Genomic DNA, 327 nt, shown 5'->3' with positions numbered 1-327 from the left:
GCGGGGAGCGGAGGGGCCGGTGCGGCGAGCGGGATGCCGGAGGAGCGATGAGATCGGGGCCGCCCGCCCGTCCCGCCCCGCCCCCTTCCCGGGTCCTCACCTGACGCTCGCGTGGCTGTAGCCGATCTTGGCGTTGTAGGCGCCGTTATCCAGCACCAGCGTCGCCATGTTCCCCGCGGCGCCGCGGCCGCCGCCGTCCCAGTATTGATCCGCCACCGCCGTGGATCTCTATGGTTACCATAGAGCGGAGGGGCCGCGCGCGCGCCGCGCTGCCTGATGGGACGCAGGCGTCGCGGCGGGGACCGCTTCCGGCAGCGCGCCCGCCGC

The 327-nt window shown here is 75.2% G+C and overlaps 1 protein-coding gene across 1 annotated transcript in view; it reads right to left on the bottom strand.

Annotated features, from left to right (window-relative positions):
- The window catches only part of ACTR6 (ARP6 actin-related protein 6 homolog (yeast)), a 9,400-nt gene extending 9,075 nt beyond the window's left edge, over nucleotides 1-325 (bottom strand). The window contains exon 1 of the mRNA XM_010561926.1: nucleotides 101-325. Coding sequence (XP_010560228.1) covers nucleotides 101-168 — 68 coding nt within the window. The 5' untranslated portion in view covers nucleotides 169-325. The remainder of the gene's footprint in view (nucleotides 1-100) is intronic.
- Between the last annotated feature and the right edge of the window lie 2 nt (nucleotides 326-327).

This window comes from Haliaeetus leucocephalus, unplaced genomic scaffold (assembly GCF_000737465.1).
Source record: "Haliaeetus leucocephalus isolate CR32 unplaced genomic scaffold, Haliaeetus_leucocephalus-4.0 Scaffold151, whole genome shotgun sequence".
Taxonomy (NCBI): domain Eukaryota; kingdom Metazoa; phylum Chordata; class Aves; order Accipitriformes; family Accipitridae; genus Haliaeetus; species Haliaeetus leucocephalus.
Note: the sequence above shows the minus strand (reverse complement) of the source record. Positions and strands in the feature narration are given on the sequence as shown.